General features: G+C 37.5%; 1 protein-coding gene across 2 annotated transcripts in view; it reads right to left on the bottom strand.

The window, feature by feature from the left end:
• SRGAP1 (SLIT-ROBO Rho GTPase activating protein 1) overlaps positions 1-25,672 on the bottom strand; it is a 318,550-nt gene that overhangs the window by 93,222 nt on the left and 199,656 nt on the right. For both annotated transcript variants that reach the window (XM_003906716.5, XM_017945988.3), the window contains exons 5-6: positions 12,993-13,175; positions 12,388-12,516 (exon numbers count right to left, since the gene is read on the bottom strand). In XM_003906716.5, the coding sequence (XP_003906765.4) occupies positions 12,388-12,516; positions 12,993-13,175 (312 nt within the window). The remainder of the gene's footprint in view (positions 1-12,387; positions 12,517-12,992; positions 13,176-25,672) is intronic.

The following is a 25,672-nucleotide window of genomic DNA, read 5'->3' as shown; positions in this document are numbered from 1 at the left end:
TAATGAGAAAGGAGAGAGAATGAGCAAACCAAACCCAATTAAATACAGGCCAGATGGTAAATGCTATGGATAAGGTAAAGGGTCAAAGGATTAGGGAGAGTGTTAGGGGAAAGGGTGTTGTCCTTTTATATTGGGCAGTTGAAATGCAACATAAATGAAAAGAAGCAGTCAGTCCTGCAATGCTCTGGAAGAGTGTTCCAGACAAAAAGCGCAAAGGCCCCAGGTGAGAAAAAGTTTGGTGGTTCTGAACACAGAAGGCCAATGTACCTGATGTATGGTGACTAAGGGAAAAGTTGCAAGATACGACACTAAATGTAGGTGGGCGTCAGTTCATACAGGGTCTTGGTGAATAGTTTGGATTTTATTCTAAGGACAATGGGAGGTCTTTGGAGAATATGAAATAGGAATTGATAAATCTGATTTATGTTTCTCTCTTTTTTTTTTTTTAGGTGGGGTCTCATTATGTTGTCCAGGCTGGAGTGCAATGGCATGATCTCAGCTCACTGCAACCTCCACCTCCTGGATTCAAGTGATTCTCCTGCCTCAGCCTCCCAACTAGCTGGGATTACAGGCACCCGGTACCATGCCCAGCTAATTTTTTTATTTTTATTAGAGACGGGGTTTCACTATGTTGGCCAGGTTGGTCTTAAACTCCTGTGATTGATGTTTTTCAATATTCTGGCTGCTTGGGAAGAGAATGGATTTTTGGAACATATGAGTGGAAGCTTAGGAAGCTACTGCAATAGTGGAGTCTAAGAATGAAGAGGCTTTATTTAGGAAACTGCAAGTACAGCTAGTGAGAAGCGGCAGGGTTTGGGACATTTACGAGGTAAAGATGACAGGATTTGCTGATGAATTTATATGTGTGGAACAAGAGAACTGGTTTTTAGCGGAAAGTGGCATTATTTTCTGAGGTGTGAAACATGACTAAGAAGAAAGTTGTTATGTGTGTGGAGGATGATGACAGTAGGGCAAATGGATATAAATAGTTGTGTTTTGAGTATTTTACATGTTCAAGATGCCTGTTAGACATCTGGTTAGGGATGCTCAGTAGTGAGTTGATGTACAAATCTGAAGCCCAGGAAGATGATCAAGGTTGGTGGTAAAAATCTAGGAGCCGTCAGATGGTACTTAAGCCATGGAAGCAAGAAATCCTGCCTCAGGTGACTCTCAATATTCAGAAGTGCAGCCAAAAAGGATAAGTGAGCACTGGAGAATGAGAAAAGAGAAAGAACAGCCCATAGTGCAGGAGGAAACCAGATCGGTGCAGCTTCCTTTAAGCAAATGCCCCTGGAACCTCCACTGAAAAGAACTTTAAGAGCCAACTACTTCAGTCATCCAACTCCTTTCAGTTTTTAAATACCCTATCACAAAGGGATAAACCATGCCTAAATCAGTTAACATGATCACTACAATATCCTAACCATGTAACATGATCTCGCCATAATCTTCCTAATAGGAGTTCAGGTCTAATGGGGAATACAGTACTACAATGGGACAGGTTTTCATGGATAAATCTTAATACTGTTATATGGGGGAAAAGTCAAACTAAGAAAATTCTGAACTGTGAATAAGCTGGCTTTTTAATTAAACACATGTCCCAAGACACAAAAAAGATAAGGCTAAAAGCTTTAACGTAGCTGATTATTCAGAAAAGATAAAAAAGGATGGCATGAAATATATGATGCAATCTAATTTCAATCTTATTCTGCATAAATGGCCAATAAAACACATGTGACAGATAATCTCTATGAAGAAAACTGGCTGGAGTAGGGGATTATTCCTTGGCAATATTCCATAATAATAATAACAAACATTTATCTTTCACACTCTCAACCAACCTGCAAATGTTTATAGGGAGAAACTGGAGACCATGAAACTGTACTGCAAGGATGACAAATACTTTATTACTACTGGGCAGGTGCTCTGGGAGAAAGCACTAATAGAATTTTATTGTTGAGGACTGAGTTTCTCTGAATACATTCTGAAGGTGTGGAACTGAACTGGAAGAGGTTACATTATCAGCAATGCAATTCTAAAACCAGTTGCTTTAAGAATTCCATATTTTCAGCGTGCTGAATCTGATTATAGATCAGAGAATCCTAGCATTAAGACTTGTACTCTAATTCTTTTCTCTTAGCAAATCATAATCTTTTGGAACTCTTAGCATTCAATTACAAATATTTGTTGCCTGTATGATTTTTCTTCTGCTTGTAACATATTTTCATTCTTACAGGATAATAAGTTATAGGCTCTTTTGCACTTAATATTGGGATAATAATTATCACAGATATTTTACCTGTTATTTACAAAAACTACAATCTATTTTCCTCTACAATGATACCTTTATTCTCCCAACCAATTAAACTTCCTTTGGCCAATATTTGCAATATACTTATTCTTACAATTCATATTTATTCTTTAGCATGACATAATAAAAGTCCTTATTTGTTGTGAAATTAACACTGTGTTCCACCTCCCACTTGATTCCAAACTAGGAGATTGTTATTTTACAAACTAAAATTTATCTAGGACTTTCCTCAGAGACAGAGGAGAAGCACTCTCAACAGTCTTCTGTTTAAGTGATACTCCAGGTTAACTAACACTTGCTTCATTTTATAAATCAGGATCGGCAAACTAGACCCTGTGAGCCAAATCCAGCCCAGAGCTTGGTAAGGTAAATAAAGTCTGACTGCGATACAACCACGCCCATTTGCTTACTTATTATTTATAGCTACTTTTGCACTAGAGTTGAATAGTTGTGACACAAACCATATGGGCTCACAAAGCCTAAAATATTTACCCTCTGTCCCCTTACAGAAAAAGTTTATCCACCCTTGTTCTAAAGCATAGTGACCAATGCCAATGGCAACGTGGACACACACAGCCAGTAGGTGCTCTCTAATACTCCTCTACATTTCTGCTCCAACAATTCATCTGTATGCCTCCAAGAACAGACTGTGCAATATTTGTGCCATTTATATTTATTATAACTATAATTTAATTAACTATTAAATAAACTGATAAAATAAGTCTAAAAAATTGTTGGAAAGACTCAGGAGTAAACAAAATTGCTATTAGATGAGGCAAAGGTGTAACAACTGTGCAAGATTGTGAAAACATTGTAAATGTCCAGAATATTTTTTCTTCACCAAAAAACCCTCAAAACTAGAAATTATAAATAATACACAACTAAAGTGATCTGTGTAAAGGAAGATTACTCTGAACTCTGTACAACAGATAAATCATTAAAAGTATATAATGCATAGTAAAAACAAAGAACAAAAAGATAAATCATAATATTAAAAGATTGGCAGGTAAAACTATATTGGTAAGCTTTAGATTAAACATATTTAAGGCATATATTTATCATTTTAGTAATTCCATCCTTTTTATTTTTTAAATATTAAAATATGACATACTTATAGAAAAGTGCAAAACATATATGTTCCTTTTGGGTTTTTTTTGAGACTGACTTTTCTTCTTGTTGCCCAGGCTGGAGTAAATGGCGCGATCTTGGCTCACTACAACATCCACCTCCCAGGTTCAAGTGATTCTCCTGCCTCAGCCTCCCGAGTAGCTGGGATTACAGGCACCCACCATCATGCCTGGCTAATGTTTTTGTATTTTTAGTAGAGAGAGGGTTTCACCATGTTGGTCAGGCTGGTCTCCAACTTCTGACCTCAGGTGATTTGCCTGCCTTAGCCTCCCGAAGTGCTGGGATTACAGGTGTGAGCCACTGTGGCCAGCTTATGTTCCTTTTAATGTTACTGGTATTTCAGAAGTTCTCCAAGTTCCCCCTGCCCAATCACAATTCCTTCCCTTCTCCCGAGACATAATTCAATATCTGGAGTACCCAGAAGTGTCCAATCCTTGTTTGGTATACTACATTCAAATATTTTCAGCTGAAATAAAATAATAGATACTTGGTTAACAATTGAGCCATTTTCTTCATTGAATTACCATCAATATCAATAAACTTTAGAGTTCTGATATCTAATATTTTCAACTTGGACTTGATCAAGAAATTAATTTTTACCTACTAAGTTTATGAAAGAGTCATGTTCAGTGATGGAACTCATCATAATGTTCATTCATTGATCCTAACAAGGCACAATTAAGTATGTAAGATTTACTAAAAATAAATTTCAGTAGACCTCCAAAAACCATTATTTATAAATCATTAGAGATTCTCTACATTGGCAGCAATTTCTCAGAGAGATACAGAGAAAATGAGAGAGAGACAGACAGAGAAAGAGAGAATGCACTTTAGTAATTCAAACTAATATTGATAGGTAAAGGTTTCTCAAATAGATAAAAATTGGAAATTATTAAATATTTTTAAAATCATCAGATCACCTCTAAATATACAGAAAAGACAAATTTGTCTATTAAAGTGTTGAATTATTAAAAGTTTTAGCTGTAGTAGTTAACAAAAGAAGATTCCATTAAATACAGTGTCAATGATATATATGTAAACTGATTAGTCTGAAGTGCTTAAAAACATTTTAAAAATTGTTATTCCCCTTTAGTTTACATCATTAATTTTTACTACAAGAAAGAGTTTTGCTGAACAAAGTAAATTATAGCTCAGATGTTGCTGAGTTCCAAATTAGTAGATTTCCAATGTAATAAAATCCAAATTTGAGAGGTTTTAAAATATCCATAGTCTGTTGTAAGGAGGGAAGACTTAACTATAAAATGTAGGAAATCGAAGTCACATCGCCCAAAGACAGCAATTTTAGCATCACTGTTGATGGGTTAAATAGATGTTGTGGTATGCCTAAATAAGATGTGGCAACACACTTAATGATGTATTCTATTGCAAAGTGCTTAACTTGAACTCATCAGGCCTTTATCTAAAGTTCAACTTGCAAGAATATAGAGGATAAAGAAACAGGATAAATGACATAAGGAGGTAATATACAAATCCAGAAGCTAGGGCATTCTGAGGAACACCTGTCCATGTCTCTTCAACAAAGAATTTTGTTGGATTAAGCTGGGCACGGTAGCTTACGTCTGCAATCCCAGCATTTTGGGAGGCCGAGGCAGGCAGATCACTTGAGGTCAGGAGTTTGAAACCAGCCTGGCCAACATGGTGAAACCCCGTCTCTACTAAAAATACAAAACAATTAGCCAGGCGTGGTGGTCCGCATCTGTAATCCCAGCTACTTGGGAGGATGAGGCAGAAGAACTGCTTTAACCTGGGAGGTGGAGGTTGCACTGAGCCGAGATTGCACCACTGCACTCCAGCCTGGGCAACAGAGCAAGACTCCATCTCTAAATAAATAAATAAATAAATAAATGAATAAATAAAAGAACTTTGCTGGATTAAAAAAAACTTAAGGGACATATCATCCAGACATAGTGTGTAATCCTAAATCAGTCTTGCCTAGACACATCAGCTGTGAAACATTCCTTGGGGTCACAAATGGAAATGTGGTATGTATTAGATGAGACAAAAATCTACTGAGATGGAAGGATAAAGATTATTGATTTTAAAAAGTAGGTTAGAATGCTCTATGTAAAATATTATTTCATACTGTCCTTCTGGTTTAAAAATGTGTGTATATAGACATAGAGAAAGTCTAGCTTTAACAATGATGACCTTAGGTGGTAAGAATGTGATCACTGGAAGTCCTAGATAGTGGAATCAGAGAAGAGAAAGAAATAACATACAAATTGGGAAAGAAAAAGTCAAATTATCCTTGTTTATAGGTGATATGATCTGAATATCTGGAAAAAGCTAAAGATGCCACTAAAAAAACTATTAGAACTGATAAACAAATTCAGTAAAGTTACAGGATACAAAATCAACATTTCTATATGCCAACAGCACACAATCTGAAAAAGAAATCAAGAAAGTAATCCCATTTATAATAGCTACAAATATAAGAAGATACCTAGGAATAAACTTAACCAAAGAAGTGAAAGATCTCTATAATAAAAACTATAAAACACTGATGCAAGAAATTGAAAATACAAAAAAATGGAAAGATACTCCATGTTCATGGATTGGGAGAATCAGTACTGTTGAAATGTCCAGACTCCCCAAAGTGGTCTATAGATTCAATGCAATCTCTATGAAAATACCAGTAATACTCTTTACAGAAATAGAATAAATAATCCTGAAGTTTATATTGAACCACAAAAAACCTACAGTAGCCAAAGCCATCCTGAGCAAAAAGAAAAACACTTGAGGAATCACACTACCTAATTTCAATTATATTACAAAGCTATAGTAACCAAAACAGCTATAGTAACAAAAGCTATAGTAACTAAAACTGTACTGGCATAAACATAGACCAGTGAAACAGAATAGAGAACTCAGAAATAAATTCATACATCTACAGCGAACTCATTTTCAACAAAAGTGCCAGGAACATTGATATGGTTTGGCTGTGTCCCCACCCAAATCTCATCTTGAACTGTAGTTCCCATAATCCCCACATGTCATGTGAAGGACCCGGTGGGAGGTAATTGAATTATGGGGACAATTACCCTCATACTATTCTTGTGATACTGAATGAGTTCTCACAAGATCTGATGGTTTTATAAGGGGCTTTTCCTTGCGTGGCACATCTCTTTCATGCTGCCATGTGAAGAAAGACATGTTTGCCTCCCCTTCCACCATGTTTGTAAGTTTCATGAGGCTTCCCCAGCCATGTGGAACTGTGAGTCAATTAAACCCCTTTCCTTCATAAATTTCCCAGTCTTGGGCAGTTCTTTATAGCAGTGTGATAATGGGCTAACACAAGCTTACACTGGGAAAAGATCTCTTCAATAAATGTTCTGGGAAAGTTGGGTACCCATATGCAGAAGAATGAAACTAGACCTCTATCTCTCACTATACACAGAAATCAAATCAAAATGGATTAAAGACTTAAATCTAAGACTTCAAACTATGAAACTACTACAAGAAAACGTTAGAGAAACTCTCCAGGAAATTGGTCTGGGCAAAGACTTCTTGAGTAACACCCTAGAGGCAGAAGCAAACAATGCAAAAATGAACAAATGGAATCATATCAAGTTAAAAAGCTTCTGTGCAGCAAAAGAAACAATCAACAAAATGAAGAGAGAATCCACAGAATGGGAGAAAATATTTGCAAGCTATCAATCTGACAAGAGATAAATAACCAGAGCATATAAGGAGCTCAAACAACTCAACAGGAAAAAATGTAAAATTTGAATTTAGAATAGGCAAAAGATCTAAATAGAGATATCTCGAAAGATGACATACAAATGGCAAACAGGTATATGAAAAGGTACTCAACATCACTGATCATCAGAGAGATGCAAATCGAAACTACAATGAGAGATCATCTCACCCCAGTTAAAATGGTTTTTATCCAAAAGGCAGGAAAGAACTAATGCTGGTAAGGATGTGGAGAAAAGGGAACTCGTGTACACTGTTGGTGGGAATGTAAATTAGTACAGCCACTGTGGAGAACAGTATGGGAATACCTCAAAAAACTAAAAATAGAGTTATCATATGATCTAGCAATCCTACTGCTAGGTATACACCCAAAATAAAGAAAATCATTACATCAAAGAGATATCTGCATTCCCATGTTTACTGCAGCACTATTCACAATAGTCAAGATTTGGAAGCAACTGAAGAGCCCATCAATAGACTAATGGATAATGAAAATGTGGTACATATACACAGCAGAGTTCTATTCAGCCATGAAAAAGAATGAGATCCTGTCATTTGCAACAACATGCACGGAACTGGGGGACAATATGTTAAGTATTTATTAAAATAAGCCAGGCACAGAAAGACAAACTTCACATGTTCTCACCCATTTGTGAGAGCTAAAAATTAAAACAATTAAACTTACGGAGATAGACAGATGGTAGTAGAGGTGATTGGGAAGTGGGGATAGTTAATAAGTACAAAAATACAGTTAGATAGAATGAATAAGAGCATAACAGCTAGTATTTTTCAGCACAATAGGGTGACTACATTTAAGTGTACAATAAATTACTACACAGTAATTACTACATAGTAATTTGTTGTACAATTAAAAATAACTAAAAGCATATAATTGGAATGTTTGTAACAAAAAGAAATGATAAATACTTGAGGTGATGAATACCCCATTTACCCTGATGTGATTATTACCATAAAAATTAAAAATTAAAATTAAGAAGTGATCATTTTATATTTGCTTGTAGTATTTTCTGTTTTTTTTTTGCAATACACATGTACTGCTTCTATAATAATAGTTTCTATGGAAAATTTGTGACTTTTCTGTGGTATCAATAGATCCATTCATAATGGTTCATCACAGAAAATTTGTTAGAAAAAAGACAGATACTGGCATGAGTGGAAGGTAAAGGGAAACTGGGGGTTTACATAAAAAGATCTCAACTTCAATTCTTTGACTCTTTATAATGCTTTGAATTTATCAAGATACATTTACTGCCTTTCATGTCATTTCACAGACAAAATGCTGTGCATTAAAAATGTTGTCTTGACTTTTTCTCACCAGAGGCATTACAGCTCTTCTCATTATTATTAGATAGCTCAGTATAAGATGTACTTTGCTAAATAAACTCAAAATGCATGAAGAATTCTAGATACCTCTGCATAATAATCAATCTGTTTCTTTTTCACCAGGAAGGGTCAAGCTTAATGGTTGTTAGGATCACCACTATATATGCAAATTGGATTCCTACAAAATAAGCAACCATTTTAGAATATACATATTCACACTCTAATTGCCTTAAAAGTGAGTCGAGGAACATAAAAATTACTTTCACTAACAGAGTACTCAATTTCAGTTGAATATACAACAAACCAAGTTCATATCATTTATTTCCAATTTCTTACATTATATTATTTGAGAACTGTTCACGTTTTAAATTTAAGACTGATCTTTCAAAAGTCCAACTTTTTAAAAAATGGAATATCACTTGGGATATTTAACAGTTACTTATTTAGGTCAGAGTCAATTAGATCTGGAGGTTAAAAATGTATGAGTTTGAAGCCTACCTCTGATTGGCTGCATAACCTTAGGCAAGTTATCTAGCTTAGCTAAATCTCAGTTTTGTTTTGTTTTTTCAATCTATAAAATGGAGAAAACACTGTTTACCTCAGAGTGTTGTGATGATTAGATATTATGCTGCCTGTTACATAGCAGGCATTCAATAAATATCCATGACAATGATGGTGATGACTCTCATAATCCTGACATGTGATTCCAGTCTGATATATCCTAAAAATATTGGCGATGCTCCTTTACATCTCCACACAGATGTCTGATAGGTATCTCAGTTTTCACAGACATAGCAGGACTACTGCTCCCACTTCAGCCTGCTTCTCCTCTGGGGCCCCCATCTCAGTAGATGGCATTATCAGTAACCTAGGAGTCATTTTTCAGGACCTCAACCTAGCAGTCATTTCTATCCTTTTTCACACATGGCAGCAAGTTCCTAGAGCTCTGTCTTCAATCTATTTTGATCCAACCACTTGCATAGGTCTATCACTACCACACCAGTCCAAGCCACCAGTCCACACCAGTCATCTTTAGCCTGGGCAACTGCAAAGACTCTTGCTATAGCTCCCTGTTTTCACTGGTATCCTCCTGACTCCTTTAGTCTATTTCTCACTCTGCTGCCAGAGTGAATCTTTAAAATGTAACCCAGGTGATGTCACTTCCCTGCTCAAAAAACCCTTCAATGGCTCCCCATCACATATAGAACAAAATTCAAACCCCTTCCCTACCCAAAAGATGCTAAGTGATAGGACTTCTGCCAATCTCATCTCCTAGCACCTTCCTCCTCACTCGCTCAGCTGCAGCCATTCTGGCCTCCTTTGCTATTCCATGAGTATCTTCAGATGGGAAGACACACCTCTGCTTCTGTACCCTTAGATATGCCAGTCCTTTTGTGTGAGGCATTCCTTTCCCAGATAGCTGCAAGGTATTGCAACTCACTCCTCTGCTCAAGTATCAGGCTTTTCCTGGACACTCCATCAAAAGCACCTCCATAGCTCTGTTTCATTTTTCTGTATGGCACTGTCATAACTTATTTTATATGTGTGTGTATATACATGTACTTTTATGTATATAAATTCATTTATAGTTTGTCTCCCAATTCATACATAAAGTCAAGAAACGTGAAGCCTTCGGTTTTATTCACTGCTGGATTCCCATTGTCAGGAATGGTGCTTAGTACCTTGTAGGTATTAAAGAAACACTTTTCGATACATGGGGAGTTTTTCTGGCATTAAAATTGGTTTGGATTGGCTGGGCCCGGTGGCTCACGACTGTAATCCCAGCACTTTGGGAGGCCAAGGCAGGTGGATCACGAGGTCACGAGTTCGAGACCAGTCTGACCAACATGGTGAATCCCCATCTCTACTAAAAATACAAAAATTAGCCAGGTGTGGTGGTGAACACCTGTAATTCCAGCTACTCAAGGGGCTGAGGCAGGAGAATTGCTTGAACCTGCGAGGTGGAGGTGGCAGTGAGCCGAGATCGTGCCACTGCACTCCAGCCTAGGTGACAGAGCGAGACTCTGTCCCAAAAAAAAAAAATTGGTTTGGATTTGGCCAAGTACTCCAATCACTACCAAAATGAACCCTAAACAAAAAAGCAAGAAAGAAGTTACATAGGATTAGTTCTTTTATATTCCCTATACCTTGGAGAAACCTGACAGATTTAAGTTTGAAAACTGGGGTCATAAAATTCTTTATTTTTACTCAGGAAACCGAGTAAAATCTTTTATTTAGGAAATCTAGGAGAAGTGTAACAGAAAAAGCTCCTTTGTTTCATCAGGGTGCTGGAAGACGTAAGTATTTAAAGCAACACAAAAAGTTTCTGCATTTAAAATAATCAAGTGATTACTTGAATGAAATATTTTGTAGTAAGTGAAAAGAGAAAATTTTCCCTGGTTTTATTTATTACTACATGGTTCTATATAAACAAATTATGATATTATAGGATAACATTGTTTTGAGACAAAAAGAAAAACATTCACATCAGAGGCTGGGTGAGGTGGCTGGCCAGGTACAGTGGCTCAGGCCTGTAATCCCAGCTCTAATGGAGGCTGAGGCAGGTGGATCACTTGAGTTTAGGAGTTCAACAATGGCCTGGACAACACAGCAAAAGCCCATCTCTACTAAAAATACAAAAATTAGCCAGTGTGGTAGCACGTGCCTGTAGTCCCAGCTACTCAGGAAGTTGAGGCAAATGAATTGCTTGAACCCAGGAGGCAGAGGTTGAAGTAAGCTGAGATAGTGCCACTGCAGCCACTGCACTAAAGCCCAGGTGACAGAGTGAGACTCTGTCTCAAAAAAAAAAGAGGCACATCAGAGTGTTATTAAGCTAAAACATAATTCCTTCCCTCAACAATTCTTTTATAGAAATCCCAAACTGTGGCTAAATGGTTTGGCACAGCTAAATACATGGAACTTAAATTCACCAGAAAAATGAAGCTGTTTTAACCTACTGTATGTTTAAATTATGACGGCTAATTTAATTATAACTGTTGAATCCAATTAATACAAAGCAGTATATGAATAAAATTCCAGCAGGTAACCCTCTGAACCTCTATGACTTTATCTGTGCTGTTTTTATGGCACTTAATCACTTGTTATCTTTTATTTGCAGGTAGTGGCATTTTTAGACGTGGGATTTTTGTGTTTCATCTTTGCAGCCTCCTATAGTGTTAGCACAACGACTGGACTACTCAGTGCATGTTTTCTGAATGAAACGATGAATGAATAATGTGGAGGGTTAAAGTTGGGGAATAACGGCAGTAAACACTGCATACATACAATGAATATGTATTTGGAGAGCTCTAAATAAACCTAATTACTGCTTTTTTATATCATATCCTACGAGAGAATGTACAGACTTAGATACATCTGTAAATGTCATTTATGTGCACTCTATTTTGCATCCCAGTAATGACCACAACTGTAATAAAGTAATCGTCCATGTAGTCATTTCTTAAGTCTGTCTTCTTCACTTTAAATCCTAGAGGGTAAGGGCTGCGTATGGCTTCTGAGAGCTTCAGCGTCTCACAATAGTGGGGGCCCAATAAATACATTTTGAAATAATGAATGCAGTTAGGGCTGCGCCACTACATAACTTGCAAATGACTGGGCCCCGTTTTAGCTGAGTTTACCGGGCTTCTCACAGCTTCACAGAATCTAACCATTTATTTTTCATTGGTTTTAGGATGCACTCTTTTTCACATGCATCTTACAGATGATAGTGTCTTCGTATTATGGATAATTTAAATAAAAGTATTTTTTTCTTTCTGAGTATTACGTAAAATAAGAGTCTTAAGAAATGATAGTATTTTCCAATCAATGAAATATGGTTATTGTTAATTTCATTTTAATATGGAAAGACAAAAACTTCAAGTACTCACATCAATTAAATCAGAAAGATCATGAATATAATACTTGAAAACTGAGGCATTGGTGGCTTCAAGTGTTAGGAGATATTCGTTCCGTGCCTTAATTGATTTTAGCTTATTTTCCGAATATTTTGCTTGTCTCTGTAATGAAGAAGATCCAGGCAGTGGGAAAGAACGCAAAGTCATTTTTAATCAAGACAGAGAAACATACATGAATTTTTATTAACCTTAACAATTTATTCCACATATACAAATGACCCTCAAAGTCCTTTGCCAAAAGTACATTTTGAATCTGATTTAAATAGCAAACTAAAATCACCCAGCTATGGGGAATAATAACAATGTATTTGGGCTTCAGGCCCATTTGCAATGAAATCTCCTTGTTAATATTCAAGTTCTCCACACTGTGTATTGAATACTTGGCATTCACCACTAAATGATGTCCAGCTGTTATTACATGATTTTTACATTTCTTAAACATTTCTCATTCCCGTGGGAGGAAATGCATGTCATTTCACAATAATTTACAATCTGTGGATATCAGCTATTGCATCAGTGTTCTTAGTATTGTCTCCTCAAATGAAGGCAGAGGAGTTCTGCCATCTCTTTTCACTTACTTTTTCTTTCATTTTTTCAATTTTCTTTACAGAGCTTCGCCGTTGATGTCTCTCCTCTAGTCGAATATGGAAGACTGGATCACCAGATCTTCCAATTTGCTTTTCCTCTTGTTTTTCAGCCTCTTTCAGCTTGCTCTCTGCACTGATGCTCTCTGCATGATACATATGGTATGTTTTCATCACCTGTGGAAAAGTGACCCAAATCGTTACAAGATGTCTGTCTGTAATTGAGAGAGTGAATGGGAACCATTTATAGGACATATACGATATACATGCCACCTTCCAAATGGCAGAGGGGAAAGTCAAACTGTTAGTAAAATAAGTGAATTATGGACTACTGCTTCTACATAAAGCACACAGAAATATGCAAATTCATCTGCCAGGAAAAGGCACTTAGGGGGCAGGATTTGATGAAAAAATGATTTACGGAGTCTTATGCATACTTTTCAACGTACCTGAAAAGTTCTCTTTAGCTTAAAAGTATTTCTGTAAAATCTCCTCTACATTATTAATTTGCAGAATAAACCATTTATTCATGGATCAATTTTAGCCCAACCCAAACCCAAATTCATACAGTCTTTATTAAAGGAATTTTATTGCATAAAATCTATTTGTCAAAGTAAAAAATGGAAATATTAAGGTTCATACATAGTTTTAGTTGAAAAAACATTGTTTTTCTGACCACAAAGTAATACTTTATGTTCATTGTAGAAAACATTTATTTTCTTAAAAAAACAAACAAAAACAAAACAAACAAACAAAAAAATAGGCTGGGCGTACTGGCTCATGTCTGTAATCCCGGCACTTTGGGAGGCCGAGGCAGACAGATCACTTGAGGTCAGGAGTTTGAGACTAGCCTGGCCAACATGGTGAAATCCTGTATCTACTAAAAATACAAAACATTAGCCAACTGTGGTGGCACACCTGTAATCCAGCTACTCGAGAGGCTGAGGCAGGAGAATCGCTTGGAGGTTGGAGTGAGCTGAGATTGTGCCACTGTACTCCAGCCTGGTTGACAAAGTGAGACTCCATCTCAAATAATAATAATAATAATAATGAAAATAAAAAGCAATCAAAGATAATCACTGACAAGATTTTAGTATAAAGCCTTCCAGCCTTTTCTCTATGAAAACACACACACACACACACACACACATTTCTTCCTTTAAAAATGCCCTATATGGCTGGCTACTGTAGTGAGGGGATGTCAGTTAAAATTAAGGGCAGGGCACTGTGGCTTCACGCTTGTAATCCCAGCACATTTTGCGAGGCCAAGGTGGGAGGACTGCTTGAGCCTAACTAATAGTTTGAGACCCGCCCGAGCAACACAGTGGGACCCTGTCTCTACAAAAATAAAAAAATTAGCTGGTCCTGGTGGCGTGCACCTGTAGAGCCAGCTACTTGGGAGGCTGGGGTGAGGGGACTGCTTGAGCCCGGGAGATGGAGGTGGCAGTGAGCTGAGATTGTGCCACTGCACTTCAGCCTGGGTGACAGAGTGAGACCTTGCCTCAAACAAACAAATAAACAAAATAAAATAAATAAATAAATAAAATAAAATGCCATATATGATTTCTCTCTTTAAAAAACTGAGACCATCCTATATTTATAGTTTTTAGATTACAATGTCCTTTGTCATTTATATATCAGCACATTTTCCTATATCATTAAATATTCTTCTAAACACAATTTTCAGTGCTACATAGTATTTTTCTATATGACTGTGCCATAACTTAATTTCCCATTGTTAAAAATTTAAGGATATTTCAACTATTTGCTTTATAAAGTTGTGTTAAAAACCTTTGCTGTATATTTAATTTCTTCTCTTAGAAATGATATATGTAATTTGAATTTTAATAAATTTAGGAATATATAGAATATAAAAATTTCATAATGTATTAAAACTTATAGAATGAATCCTCAATTATTACACATTTTGGCTATATTATTGTTACAAAAAACATCTGTGTACAAAATTGTGTCATATTTCTTAGGACAAATTTTTAGAAATAGAATTGCAGGGTTAGAGAATATGCACATTTCTGAGACTTAGTAATATATTGCCAATTTTAAACTCGGCTAATTAAAACAAACTGGTCTATAGTGGTATCTCTGAAAGTATTTCAGACAACATAGGTGCTTAATAAATATTTTCTCAAATAATAAACAAGCTATTCATTATTTTTCTAATAGTATCTATAAATCTGTATGTAATCTCTGTATTCTTAGGTACAGGAGAATAACAGTCACAGATTTCAGAGTCACAGATTTTACCTGAAAATCATAATTTTTCCAATATAATTTCAATATGCTTTCAGATGTCAGACATCTGGGTGAATTTGAAAACCTGTGTATTTTGAGCACAATTATACCCCTTAAAAGAAACAACACATGTAAGGTGTGATGACTCCAATGCAAAGGATGTGTCGAGGAGCACACCCGAACTCGGCACCCAATGCTAAGCATTTGTGGCAGTACTTTCTTATAAATGATGTCAAATTCTCATCCCCAGAAGACAGACTTCATTTCATATGCAAATAACCACACGTTACTCAGAGCCAATTTTATAACTAAGGTTTAAGAAGTTGAGAATAATGCAATGTTTTCAAGTAATGAATTTGATTTTTCTCATTTCAAGAGATGAGTTTTCAAATGGTTTGAGACCGGAAGCATCACTGGAATAAATATATTTATTTAGGTTGATCCATTTGAAATTGCTGCTTCTGTAAGTTATTAAAAAGGTGGAAAATCAGTACTTTCTTATGGTTCAACTTAACATATGTTCTCTAGATGACTATTTTGAAGAGTAAAACGCGGGGTTAACAAAGAACCTTTACTTATTTTCATAAAATCTGATGATGGCTTTCCTTAAAAATGTAAGCTAGTAAATCAGGTCAAAGGCATTACAGAGCCAGAACAAAGTTAGGGCTAAACTATAAAGCACTGGCAGCTTTTTCTGAGCCATGTGTAATTGGAAAGTTGTCTGTTTTTAATAATTATTGAACCTGTCTGGGAGAAGCTTGGTTGGCTACTCCAGTTTAAAAGAAAAATAAAAGAGCAGTAGGAAGCAGCTGAGCAGCTGGGAAATGAAAAGGGAGTCACCCTGCAGCTGGGCAAACAGCAAAAGGTCAACGAATCTACACACACCTTGCATTTCTTCCTAGGCTTGGCTCTGTTATTCCCTGCCTGAAGCAAACCCACACACTATTATATTTGGGTCTTGGTTCCAGTTACATCTTAAAATGACAGGGTGTACACACACACATACGCGCGCGCGCACACACACACACACACACACACACACGAGTTGCTCAGCTGTCTGTATTCTTGCTAATAGGAAGGAGGAAATGAGAACATGTGACTCTCATCACACTTGGCCACCCCGAGAATCTGAGAAATATTTCTTTTAAATATATTATCGCAAAGAAAAAACCTGAACTTCTGACTCTTGCTTGACTTGGACACTGAGGACTAGTATAAACAGGTAGTTTGCACAAAATAAGCCTTAGTATAAGAAAAAAGATACTGCGCTGACTGCCAGCAGGGTGTTCCTTATTGACTAGTATGGGTTAAAAGGAAAACATTTCAGTCTGACCTAACGCTGAAAAGAAAAGAGTGTATCTCATCATAATGTGATTCAGCACAATAGCTGAGGATTCTCTACCTAGTTCAGTGGTAATTTCCGGAAAGCAAATTTCTTTTTTGAGTTTTCCAATTTGATTTAGGGTTTCCACTATTCACTAAAATGTTAACAATGAATGAATTTTAAAAGTTGGGGAGATAAATGCTAAAAGCTTTTCGAGAACTCTAATTGCAGATAATGAATGCGAGTACAAACTGCATTATTTAAAATGTAAGCTGTTGACAGAAGTCAAATGTATTTTGTATTTAAAATAACAGACAGTTCTCTTTCTTTTTCAGAGAAGTAAAGGAAAGCTTTTATTTTTTACAGGTGCATTTTGAATACATACTGCAAAGAAAATAACAGCTTCTCCAACAGCTTAATGCAAACACAAGCCTTTGCATACCAAATGACCTGACAGGCATATAGCCATGTAAATGTACTCCCATAGCATATTTTCCTGTTTGAATTCTTCTCTACTAAAACTTCATGCATAATTCTCCGTTCAATACACCTAATTTATCTTTCTTGCTCCATTTTTCCTCAATGGCTGAAAAAACAGTCAAGTAGAAAATGACCCACATCATGAATTTCCTTAGGAGATTGGGATATCCTATATGATAACTTGCACAGAAGTTAATATTTTTTTTCTTATTGACACACCCATATTATGTATCTGACACTACTCATATAGTTTAAGTCAAAATAATAAAAATACCTGTAGCAAATTTAATACTTTGTGTTAAGAAATCACTATATATCTGAAAACTGTATGTGTTGGAGAAGATCAATAGATTAATGCTATAGTTTCTATTTTTTGACTACTGGTTCGAAAGTTAGAAGACATGGATCCCAGGAATGGATCTATAATTACTATGTGTGCGGAAATTATTTAATGCCTCTGATTACTTTACAAGGTCATCATGGATGCCAAATTGTGTGTCCCTATGTGTGTGTGTTTTTAAATTTAAATTTTATTGAGTATTTACTATAAATATCTATGTACACAATACATACAGTATCACTAATATAGATATGTACATATATATGTATAATTTACTTTAGCAAGCATTATATAATGCTTACTATGTGCTAGACATAGTATTTTCAACATTTTACAAATAACATATTTAATCCTAGGAACTCTTATGAGGTAGGTACCTTTATTCTTCCCTTTATGCTGATGACAAAACTGAGGCATAGAGAGGTTATGTAACTTGTCCCAGGTCACACAGCTGGTAGAGCAATGGTGGGAACCCAGACAGCCTGGCTTCAGATGAGGTGTTTTGGACTGCTATGCCATAACCTTTGGAAAGTCTAAAGTGTTGTACAATTGAAAGGCCTCTTTATCTAAGGGATACAGTCACTCTTAGTTCTATGTAGGAATGGAGGAAAAGAGGGGATGAAGATATTTATGTATTCAACATGCACTTGGTGCTTACCACCCATAACCCACTGATGGGTGTAAAAAGAAATATTTGGTTTCCATGTTCTAAAAGTTTAAAATTTTGGAGACTAAAAAATGGGCTTTTGATGTTCTGATGGGCACACATGAAGGGAGGGCATCCAGGCTGGAAAGATGGTACAAGCAAAGTTCTAATAAGGCGGGGATGCGGGAAAGTGCACAGGTGAGGTGGGCATGAGCAGACCAAGATGGCAGAGAAGGGGTCCAGGGAAGAACTTGGAAAGTAGATGGTTGGGTAACAAGCTGAAGGATAAGATTAGATAAGTTGGCCTGGGCCAGAGAGTCTTGAAATCCCCCACTAAGAAGGGCATAATGTATTCTATAGGTGTTGGTGAATCCACAGTGTTGCAGACAGTATGGTCAAAGCAGTGTCTTAGTAATAATGTGGTAGAGATATGCAGGATGGCTTGGGGTGACTTCATTTAGTATAGAGGAAGAGGGAATGGACAATAAGAAAAAGAATCCACGATGACAGTTATAGGGCCTTTTCCCTGTTACCATGCTCTTCGACCTTTTCTCAAACTTGACTTGATTCCCTCTACCATGGAGTTCAGTGCTCTCAGATTGGTCCCAACACCCATCCAAGCAGCAATTTGTGTACCACTCTGAATCAGTCACTTACGGCTCCCTCCCCAGAATTTATACGTTCTTGCCTCTGCAGCTTCTCCCAAGCAAGTCCCTGAGCTGCCGTCCCCCAGCGCCTCCTCCTTTTGACATTTGACCCATTCTCCATGGCAAGCTTAAATCTCACCCATGGCTAAGTGTTCCCTGGCTTCTCAGCCAAAGGGATCTTATTCTTTGGACTGCCAAGACAAGTATTGTCTTTCAAGACAGCTCTTCATTCAGACTCTTCAGCACACAGCACTTTAGCTATATGTCACAGATCTCTGTGTACCACCCAGATTGTGGACTGTCCTGTAAGAATGGCAAGGGTACCAGTCATGTTTATGTACCTTCAGATTCTTAAAACTGTCTCATATACAGTATGAGTAAAATAGGTGACAATCAAATGAAGGATAAGAACCCATTTTATAGTAAGCTTGCCCATCCATTTATTCACTTAACAAATATTTATTAAACATCTACAATGTGCCTGGCATTGTTCTTTTCTATTCCAGGCTTCCAAAATAGCACTAGCAATAAATACCTGGGATTGGACTAATGGAATGACAAATAGTTCTAAGTCATTTGTGAAATATGGTTAGTGTTGGAATTTATGGCCTCTCAGAAAAGAAATGATGTGGTGGTTTAGCAGGGAAGGGAGATGAAAAACAGTATGTTAGGGACAATATTTCCTAACTCTATATAGCCTGCTGCTTCACTAAATCCATTAATCACTAAAAGCTCTTCTGAGAAACTATATTCTTTGGGTTTCTTATCAACTACCTAAGATAAAGATCTATTTTCTACAATCAATACATAAGAGGAATTTCTGCAAGTGCCAGACTAACCAAACCACTGGGGTAGTACCACAGCCTTGGAAGCCCAAGCCCACTGTTCCCCAGGAAACTCTCAGGTGTGTCGGGAAAGCAGGGCCACCAGGGCCACCTTCAGCTGAACCCCAGGAACCTAACACAGCCACAGTACCTCCCTCCAGATTATAGCCTCTCCTTGGGCAAGCTGTCTCTCTGGTGGCTGGAGACAGTGGTAGTGGGCAGGAATTCCCTCAAAAAGAGCACTCAGGACACTGTGTGCCATGATCTTTACATCTGCAATCTCCAGTCTTCTTGCTCTTTAGTATACCCGGCCAAACCTGCTGATGAACACAGACTCTGGAACCAGGAAGACCTGGAATTGAGTTCCAGTGTCACCATTTCTTAAGTGGGCAAGTTTCCTAATGTCCCTGAGCTCCAGTTCCTCCAAGGTAAAATGGGGATGAAATGACAGAATGTAAGCACACAGTACAGTGGCTAGTTATGATTCCTGACAGTGTCTAAGGTATGATGTAGAAGTAACAGTGCAAGCTTCATAGGCAGGCTCTAAGCAGAGAGGTGCAGGCCACTGTCTCCCAAAGCAGCAGAGAACTGAGGTACAATAAAAGCAGACCAACAGATGCCTTTTTGCTATTTCATGTTGAGAACTGGGCTAGCCCAAACCTCATAAAAACTGAAATAATGTTATCAGTGAGGATGGTCTTGGAGGCGACTGCAAAGACACTTACATGTTTATAAAACACTCCTGAATTCACACTTTGGAAATGCTTTTGGCCTATCTACACACACCTCTTATAATTAGCGCCTTTTTCAATGTACGGTGACAGTTACTCTAAAATCAGGCAGACATTAGCCCAGGTTTCAGGGTGCAATGTATACTGATTTTATTTATTCATCCACCAAACAGCTACTGAGTGTCTGAATACCAGGCACTGTGCTAGGCCTTCAGACTAGAGATGAAAGACATAATCTCTCCCCAGTAGGGATGACACAAACTCCAGCCTGCTCTTACTGCACTACAAACAGGAAGTGGATATATGCAGAGATGGGATGGGGCAGTTGCTGGACTTCAGGGAAGGCTGAGTGGGAATTAGGTAGAGAAAAGTTCCCAGGCTTCTTTGTAATCAGCTTATATTTAAGTCCGGAAGCCCATTAGGGAGAGAAAAAATGGATAATATATTTCATTTACATAAAGGATGTAAAGGCATGAGAAGCCAGCCCTTAACATATACCTACAATGGATGTCTCTGTCAGTTCCCATCCCATCCCCACCTCCCACTTAAGGCCTGCAAGTGACACTAGAAAGTTTTTTTTTTTTTTTTTTTTTTTTTTTAATTTATTTATTATTATTATACTTTAAGTTGTAGGGTACATGTGCATAACGTGCAGGTTTGTTACATATGTATACTTGTGCCATGTTGGTCTGCTGCACCCATCAACTCGTCATTTACATCAGGTATAACTCCCAATGCAATCCCTCCCCCCTCCCCCCTCCCCATGATAGGCCCCGGTGTGTGATGTTCCCCTTCCTGAGTCCAAGTGATCTCATTGTTCAGTTCCCACCTATGAGTGAGAACATGCGGTGTTTGGTTTTCTGTTCTTGTGATAGTTTGCTAAGAATGATGGTTTCCAGCTGCATCCATGTCCCTACAAAGGACGCAAACTCATCCTTTTTTATGGCTGCATAGTATTCCATGGTGTATATGTGCCACATTTTCTTAATCCAATCTGTCACTGATGGACATTTGGGTTGATTCCAAGTCTTTGCTATTGTGAATAGTGCTGCAATAAACATACGTGTGCATGTGTCTTTATAGCAGCATAATTTATAATCCTTTGGGTATATCCCCAGTAATGGGATGGCTGGGTCATATGGTACATCTAGTTCTAGATCCTTGAGGAATCGCCATACTGTTTTCCATAATGGTTGAACTAGTTTACAATCCCACCAACAGTGTAAAAGTGTTCCTATTTCTCCACATCCTCTCCAGCACCTGTTGTTTCCTGACTTTTTAATGATCGCCATTCTAACTGGTGTGAGATGGTATCTCATTGTGGTTTTGATTTGCATTTCTCTGATGGCCAGTGATGATGAGCATTTTTTCATGTGTTTGTTGGCTGTATGAATGTCTTCTTTTGAGAAATGTCTATTCATATCCTTTGCCCACTTTTTGATGGGGTTGTTTGTTTTTTTCTTGTAAATTTGTTTGAGTTCTTTGTAGGTTCTGGATATTAGCCCTTTGTCAGATGAGTAGATTGCAAAAATGTTCTCCCATTCTGTAGGTTGCCTGTTCACTCTGATGGTAGTTTCTTTTGCTGTGCAGAAGCTCTTTAGTTTAATGAGATCCCATTTGTCAATTTTGGCTTTTGCTGCCGTTGCTTTTGGTGTTTTAGACATGAAGTCTTTGCCCATGCCTATGTCCTGAATGGTACTACCTAGGTTTTCCTCTAGGATTTTTATGGTATTAGGTCTAACATTTAAGTCTCTAATCCATCTTGAATTAATTTTCGTATAAGGAGTAAGGAAAGGATCCAGTTTCAGCTTTCTACTTATGGCTAGCCAATTTTCCCAGCACCATTTATTAAATAGGGAATCCTTTCCCCATTTCTTGTTTTTCTCAGGTTTGTCAAAGATCAGATGGCTGTAGATGTGTGGTATTATTTCTGAGGACTCTGTTCTGTTCCATTGGTCTATATCTCTGTTTTGGTACCAGTACCATGCTGTTTTGGTTACTGTAGCCTTGTAATATAGTTTGAAGTCAGGTAGCGCGATGCCTCCAGCTTTGTTCTTTTGACTTAGGATTGTCTTGGAGATGCAGGCTCTTTTTTGGTTCCATATGAACTTTAAAGCAGTTTTTTCCAATTCTGTGAAGAAACTCATTGGTAGCTTGATGGGGATGGCATTGAATCTATAAATTACCTTGGGCAGTATGGCCATTTTCACGATATTGATTCTTCCTATCCATGAGCATGGTATGTTCTTCCATTTGTTTGTGTCCTCTTTTATTTCACTGAGCAGTGGTTTGTAGTTCTCCTTGAAGAGGTCCTTTACATCCCTTGTAAGTTGGATTCCTAGGTATTTGATTCTCTTTGAAGCAATTGTGAATGGAAGTTCATTCATGATTTGGCTCTCTGTTTGTCTGTTACTGGTGTATAAGAATGCTTGTGATTTTTGCACATTAATTTTGTATCCTGAGACTTTGCTGAAGTTGCTTATCAGCTTAAGGAGATTTTGGGCTGAGACAATGGGGTTTTCTAAATATACAATCATGTCATCTGCAAAGAGGGACAATTTGACTTCTTCTTTTCCTAAGTGAATACCCCTGATTTCTTTCTCTTGCCTAATTGCCCTAGCCAGAACTTCCAACACTATGTTGAATAGGAGTGGTGAGAGAGGGCATCCCTGTCTTGTGCCAGTTTTCAAAGGGAATTTTTCCAGTTTTTGCCCATTCAGTATGATATTGGCTGTGGGTTTGTCATAAATAGCTCTTATTATTTTGAGGTACGTTCCATCAATACCGAATTTATTGAGCGTTTTTAGCATGAAGGGCTGTTGAATTTTGTCAAAAGCCTTTTCTGCATCTATTGAGATAATCATGTGGTTCTTGTCTTTGGTTCTGTTTATATGCTGGATTATGTTTATTGATTTGCGAATGTTGAACCAGCCTTGCATCCCAGGGATGAAGCCCACTTGATCATGGTGGATAAGCTTTTTGATATGTTGTTGAATCCGGTTTGCCAGTATTTTATTGAGGATTTTTGCATCGATGTTCATCAAGGATATTGGTCTAAAATTCTCTTTTTTTGTTGTGTCTCTGCCAGGCTTTGGTATCAGGATGATGTTGGCCTCATAAAATGAGTTAGGGAGGGTTCCCTCTTTTTCTATTGATTGGAATAGTTTCAGAAGGAATGGTACCAACTCCTCCTTATACCTCTGGTAGAATTCAGCTGTGAATCCATCTGGTCCTGGACTTTTTTTGGTTGGTAGGCTATTAATTATTGCCTCAATTTCAGAGCCTACTATTGGTCTATTCAGGGATTCAACTTCTTCCTGGTTTAGTCTTGGAAGAGTGTAAGTGTCCAGGAAATTATCCATTTCTTCTAGATTTTCCAGTTTATTTGTGTAGAGGTGTTTATAGTATTCTCTGATGGTAGTTTGTATTTCTGTGGGGTCGGTGGTGATATCCCCTTTATCATTTTTAATTGCGTCGATTTGATTCTTCTCTCTTTTCTTCTTTATTAGTCTTGCTAGTGGTCTGTCAATTTTGTTGATCTTTTCAAAAAACCAACTCCTGGATTCATTGATTTTTTGGAGGGTTTTTTGTGTCTCTATCTCCTTCAGTTCTGCTCTGATCTTAGTTATTTCTTGCCTTCTGCTAGCTTTGGAATGTGTTTGCTCTTGCTTCTCTAGTTCTTTTAATTGCGATGTTAGAGTGTCAATTTTTGATCTTTCCTGCTTTCTCTTGTGGGCATTTAGTGCTATAAATTTCCCTCTACACACTGCTTTAAATGTGTCCCAGAGATTCTGGTATGTTGTATCTTTGTTCTCATTGGTTTCAAAGAACATCTTTATTTCTGCCTTCATTTCGTTATGTACCCAGTAGTCATTCAGGAGCAGGTTGTTCAGTTTCCATGTAGTTGAGCGGTTTTGATTGAGTTTCTTAGTCCTGAGTTCTAGTTTGATTGCACTGTGGTCTGAGAGACAGTTTGTAATAATTTCTGTTCTTGTACATTTGCTGAGGAGTGCTTTACTTCCAATTACGTGGTCAATTTTGGAATAAGTACGATGTGGTGCTGAGAAGAATGTATATTCTGTTGATTTGGGGTGGAGAGTTCTATAGATGTCTATTAGGTCTGCTTGCTGCAGAGATGAGTTCAATTCCTGGATATCCTTGTTAACTTTCTGTCTTGTTGATCTGTCTAATGTTGACAGTGGAGTGTTGAAGTCTCCCATTATTATTGTATGGGAGTCTAAGTCTCTTTGTAAGTCTCTAAGGACTTGCTTTATGAATCTGGGTGCTCCTGTATTGGGTGCATATATATTTAGGATAGTTAGCTCTTCCTGTTGAATTGATCCCTTTACCATTATGTAATGGCCTTCTTTGTCTCTTTTGATCTTTGATGGTTTAAAGTCTGTTTTATCAGAGACTAGGATTGCAACCCCTGCTTTTTTTTGTTCTCCATTGGCTTGGTAAATCTTCCTCCATCCCTTTATTTTGAGCCTATGTATGTCTCTGCGTGTGAGATGGGTCTCCTGAATACAGCAGACTGATGGGTCTTGACTCTTTATCCAGTTTGCCAGTCTGTGTCTTTTCATTGGAGCATTTAGTCCATTTACATTTAAGGTTAAGATTGTTATGTGTGACCTTGATCCTGCCATTATGATATTAACTGGTTATTTTGCTCGTTAGTTGATGCAGTTTCTTCCTAGCCTCGATGGTCTTTACATTTTGGCATGTTTTTGCAATGGCTGGTACCGGTTGTTCCTTTCCATGTTGAGTGCTTCCTTCAGGGTCTCTTGTAAGGCAGGCCTAGTGGTGACAAAATCTCTAAGCATTTGCTTATCTGTAAAGGATTTTATTTCTCCTTCACTTATGAAACTTAGTTTGGCTGGATATGAAATTCTGGGTTTAAAATTCTTTTCTTTAAGAATGTTGAATATTGGCCCCCACTCTCTTCTGGCTTGTAGAGTTTCTGCCGAGAGATCTGCTGTGAGTCTGATGGGCTTCCCTTTGTGGGTAACCCGACCTTTCTCTCTGGCTGCCCTTAAGATTTTTTCCTTCATTTCAACTTTGGTGAATCTGGCAATTATGTGTCTTGGAGTTGCTCTTCTCGAGGAGTATCTTTGTGGCGTTCTCTGTATTTCCTGGATTTGAATGTTGGCATGCCCTACTAGGTTGGGGAAGTTCTCCTGGATGATATCCTGAAGAGTGTTTTCCAACTTGGTTCCATTTTCCCCCTCACTTTCAGGCACCCCAATCAGACGTAGATTTGGTCTTTTTACATAATCCCATACTTCTTGCAGGCTTTGTTCATTTCTTTTTCTTCTTTTTTCTTTTGGTTTCTCTTCTCGCTTCATTTCATTCATTTGATCCTCAATCGCTGATACTCTTTCTTCCAGTTGATCGAGTCGGTTACTGAAGCTTGTGCATTTGTCACGTAT

The sequence above is a fragment of the Papio anubis genome, chromosome 9 (assembly GCF_008728515.1).
Source record: "Papio anubis isolate 15944 chromosome 9, Panubis1.0, whole genome shotgun sequence".
Taxonomy (NCBI): domain Eukaryota; kingdom Metazoa; phylum Chordata; class Mammalia; order Primates; family Cercopithecidae; genus Papio; species Papio anubis.
Note: the sequence above shows the minus strand (reverse complement) of the source record. Positions and strands in the feature narration are given on the sequence as shown.